Raw genomic sequence first — 4,845 nt, forward strand, 5'->3', positions numbered from 1 at the left:
CGCCTAGGTGAGGAGACGCCAAGTGCAAGCATCGCCGAGGCACGGCGTCGCCGAAAGGAAGCGTCGCCAAGGTAAGGTGTCGCCTAGGTGAAGGCATCGCCAAGTCAAGGCGTTGCCCAGCTAGGGCATCGCCAAGGCCAAGTGTCACAAAAGCAAGGCAATCACAGTGTCGCTCCCCGATACCCATGGGTAGGAAAGACCATGGAGGGAGCAACGCCATGGGAAGGCCTCAAATCCCGATAATCCGGGGTAGTAATGAAGAGAAGAGAAAGGTGGCTTCAAGGCCATAGTAATAGCTCCAGTGTAGAGCAACCTGACTCGTGAAGTTCCCCTACCGCCCCAGAGACGCCCTTGGGATAGATACGACTCATGAGGAGGGTCACGCCCAGGGTAGCCAGGTGCGGGGTACGAGAGGAAGGTAGATACGCTCTCGTAGTGAGTGACTAGATGTTGGGGGCATGAGTTGGCACCCAAAGGGTCACCCCTTGCGCAGATGCACTCACAGGTAGGAGGACTCACACGAGGAAATACCCTCATATGGGGTCACGGCGCTGTGAGGCCCTCCACGTGTACAGCAGCCAAGTCAGGATAGAAACGCCATTTTTTCAGGTACAAGGTAATTAAAGTTATTTAATACAGTTTCCGTTTCGAGCATTTAAGGTACTATAAATGCTCCCAAGCGTTTTAAGCGTCTTAAATGCGCTTTAAGGCGCTTGGAATGCGGGAGTAGCTTAAATAGCGCTTTGAATGTTGGAAACGGGGTTGGAACTTTTGGCAAACTTTCCCAGAATACACTCTAGTTGCGCTCGAGCCTTGAGATTACGGACAAGGGACTAGAGAGAGAGAGGTTGTTTGCCAGAGGGAGAAAGATACACAATACACAGTTTCATTAGACCACCTTCAGAGCGCCAGTCACGGTGCTCCGATACGGAGGTGTAGAGTTTTTGGTGTTTCTTGCTAGCTGACTTGAGCGTCGGAGTGCACACGGCCGCTAGGGCGCCCTTTTGTCCTTCTTTGCAGGAATCCACAGGTAACGAGTGGGAAGGAGTCCCTAGCTGACGGGTGAGGTCGCGCACAAAGACGTCCCACGTCAACCGGCCGAAACAATTATATATCGCAAGAAACCTCCCGTGGTTTCTTGGAATGATTTGAAAAAGTGTATGCGCACGAGGTTTGTTCCCCCTTCTAGGAAGGAACACTTGTTGAAGTTCCAAAGGCTTCCTCAAGGACATAGGATAGTAGATGAATACTTTAAAGATTTTGAAACAACTTTGACTAAAATGAATATGCATGCTAATGAAGAGTAAAAGATTAAATGGTTTGTACGTGGTTTAAGAAGAGATATTAGAGACTTTGTAGAATTAAAAGAATATTCTTCTTTAAAGAGAGTGTTTCACAAAGCCATCAAGGTGGAATCATATCTTTTGAAAAAAACTTTCAATAATCCTCATGATGGTGATTTCTACAACTCTTCTAGGAAGGATGCAAACAAAATTTCTACTCAAATTTCTCCTTCCAATTTTTCCAAACAAACCTTGTTTCCAAAAAATGTTTCTACTACAAATCCTTCTACTTCTAAGTCACCTACCAAAACTTCAAATATCAAATTTTTTAAATGTTTAGGTTTTGGGCACATAGCTCTTCATTGTCCACAAAAGCAAATCTTAAAGCTAACACAAGGTAAAACAAGACCTCACTCACCCACCTACCACAAGTAAAAATGAAAAAGACAAAGAAGGCCAAGTTGACATGGGTCTTATACTTTCACATCCAAGGTGTTTTCCTTCCTTATCTTTTTCATTACCAAAGGTTCTTACTTCACCACCGTCTTGGTTTAAAAATGTTAGGGATGATTTTTTCATACCTCCTAATGGTTGTCACCATTTAAGAGGACTTTTTCCAAAAGATATCATCATTCGCAAAACAAATTTTTCCAACTTGGTCGTTTTATAGAACCTCCTTTTCTGAAATCCCATTGTTTCCAAATGCTAAGTCATGTTTTCCTATTTCTTCCACTTTTAATTGTAAGAATAAACTGACTTTGTTATATGCAGGGATTCAGAATTCGTGGACGAATTCTCTCCAACTCGAGGAGTATGATGACAATCAAATAAAGGAGGCTTTTATTAATGGAGGAAGAGGACATTCACCCTCACATTTGAAGTTCTTCCTTCTAGTCTTCTCAAAATTAAAAGAAGACATAAAATAAAGATGAGGCCCAAGCCCAAAGCCCAAAGAGCCCAAGTTCATCCCATGAGGGGCAAGGCCAAGCTTTGAAATACTCTTGTATAGTTTTAGGAGGTGTGGTTATTAAATAAAGGAGTGTGAAAATGTAAAATAAAGTCACATTGTCCATGTGACTTAGGAGAGTGGTGTAGGTGTAGTTTTTAGGAGGTGTCATAGTAGAAAAAGGTCACACCTCCCATGTGACTTGTTTTTGGTGGGAATTTCAAATGAGTTTAGTTGAATTTTCCCACCTATTTTTCAGCACCTCTAGGCTATAAATAAAGGTGCTTAGCTTGTACAATTCACATTTGAAGTTTAATTAGAGAAACTATACTCAATTTTTGAGAGAGCATTGGAGAGCTTTGTGCCTTCTTCACTAGTCTTATCTTGATGGTTCAATGGTTACCTCAAGTGGCGGCTTGCACACTTATCTTGGAGTCTCCATCCTTCTAGTGGTGTGATCATCCAACCATTCCTCCATCTTCATGAGCTCTCTCTTCTCCTTCCTTCCTTCTCTTTTCATATTCATGTCTTAGCTTGTGTTCCTTGTCTTTTGGTTCGACAATCTTAATTTTCAGCTGGTTGTTCTTGATTCTGTTCGGTGCTTTTAATTTTCCAGCATTCCTATTCAGTATTCTTGCCTTTTGTTTCATTTTGATCGGTTCATTTCATTTTTATTCCATTTTGTTCGATGCATTTGCTTTTCTTCCAATTTAATCGGTTCAATTTGACAATAATTGGAACTTCCAAATGAGTTTGGGTTTTGGTACTAGTTTTGGTGAGTTCTTGTTCATAGAACCTTGATCCAATTCTATGATAAAGTGCCTATCTCATATCCAACTCAAGATGATTCCTAAGAATGTCAAGAATCATTCAAAGTGTGCTATTGGAATCACATCAGTTACCCTGAACGGTTCAGTCCAGTTAGGAGACAATTTATTTTCTATCTCGTAAGGGTGAGCCTTCCTCATGACCAAATCCCCGACCTGGAATTGTCGTATCTTCACCTTAGAGTTGTATTGACGCTCCACTCTTCTCTTCACGGCCTCAGCCTTAATTTTCGCTTCTTCTCTAACTTCATCTATCAAGTCCAGGTTCACCCTCCTTTCTTCGTTGGACTCTTCCGCCACGAAACCTAGGAAACGGGGCGAGCTCTGGTGTATCTCCACTGGGATCATGGCGTCCGATCCGTACACTAGGCTGAAAGGTGTCTCCATGGTGGAGGATTGAGGCGTGGTGTGGTAAGCCCATACAATCCTTGGCACTTCTTCTGCTCATGCCCCTTTAGCCTTCTCTAATTTGCGCTTCAATCCTCTCAACAAAAGTTTGTTTGCTTATTCGACCTGCCCATTTGTCTAGGGGTGTTCGACTGATGCGAATACCTGCTTGATTCCCACTTCTGTACATAACTTCCCCAACTGCTGGCTCGCGAACAGGGTGCCATTGTCTGAAATGAGACGCCTTGGCACCCCAAAACGACATACAATGTTTTTCCAAACAAAGTGTTGTACCTTATGGGAAGTGATCTGTGCCACCGGCTCTGCCTCTATCCACTTGGTGAAGTATTCGATGGCAACAATCAGGTACTTCATCTGCCTTATTGCCAATGGAAACGGGCCTAGGATATCAATTCCCCAGGTGTGGAAGGGCCACGGGCTGTATATGGATCTTAACTCCTCTGGCAGCGCCTTGTGCCAATCGGCATGCCTCTGGCACTGCTTGCAATGTTGGGCGTATCGTACACAATCCTCTCTTACTGTTGGCCAGAAGAAACCTGCACGTATCACCTTGGACGCGAAGGATCTTCCTCCCACGTGGCTCCCACAAATACCTTCGTGAAGTTCGGCCATTATCCTGGTGCACTCGTCGCCGCTTACGCACATCAAGATAGGGTGCGTAAACCCATGCCTGAACAATATCCCATCCACTAAGGTGTACCTGGCAGCGTTCCTCTTAGTCTTCTTGCCCTCCTCTGGCTTTGCTGGGACGATCCCATCCGCCAGGTATCGCCTGTAAAGGGTCATCCAAGTGTCGCCTTCCTCCAAAGTGCATACTTGTACACCCCTTTCTTCATCTAGCGAGGCTACGTAAGTACTGATGCAGGGTGCCCTCACCGTATCTTGACTCAACGAGCGATGACTCCTTGGTTTTCCTCTCGTTGTACTAACGTGAAGGACGTCCACCCTGTTGTCTGCAACGAACTTTTGCGGCGTCTTGAGGGTCTCCTGTATTACAGTCCTCTACCTTCCCCACTTGCCAGAGCTGGCCAGCTTGGCAAGCAGGTCAGCTCTGGCATTTTGCTCCTTGGGGACATGCACCAGCTCGAACGCAGCGAAGGCTCTTTTCAACACCTCGACGTACCTCAGATACGCAGCCATCTGTGGGTCCTTCGCTTGGTACCCCCCTGTTACTTGTCATGTGACCAATTGTGAGTCACTCTTTGCCAAGAGGCTCTGAGCACCCATTTCTTTAGCCAAAAGCATCCCGGCAATCAATGCCTCGTACTCCGCCTGGTTGTTGCTTGCGCAAAGCCTGCTCGGTTAATACCCCATTAGGCTCTTGCAAGATTATTCCAGCACCACTCCCTTGCTGGTTGGAAGATCCATCCACTGAGAGCAT

The 4,845-nt window shown here is 45.2% G+C and overlaps 1 protein-coding gene across 1 annotated transcript; it reads right to left on the reverse strand.

The window, feature by feature from the left end:
• Positions 1–3,095: 3,095 nt before the first annotated feature.
• LOC137839299 (uncharacterized) lies at positions 3,096–3,443 on the reverse strand. Its single transcript, XM_068648420.1, has one exon. The coding sequence runs from the start codon at positions 3,441–3,443 to the stop codon at positions 3,096–3,098; it is 348 nt and encodes a 115-aa protein (XP_068504521.1).
• Positions 3,444–4,845: the final 1,402 nt, after the last annotated feature.

The sequence above is a fragment of the Phaseolus vulgaris genome, chromosome 3 (genome assembly GCF_000499845.2).
Source record: "Phaseolus vulgaris cultivar G19833 chromosome 3, P. vulgaris v2.0, whole genome shotgun sequence".
NCBI lineage: Eukaryota > Viridiplantae > Streptophyta > Magnoliopsida > Fabales > Fabaceae > Phaseolus > Phaseolus vulgaris.

What these genes read in the sequence shown, in the direction of transcription:
- LOC137839299 (XM_068648420.1), bottom strand. Translation starts at nt 3,443, where the DNA reads ATGGAGACACCTTTCAGCCTAGTGTACGGATCGGACGCCATGATCCCA.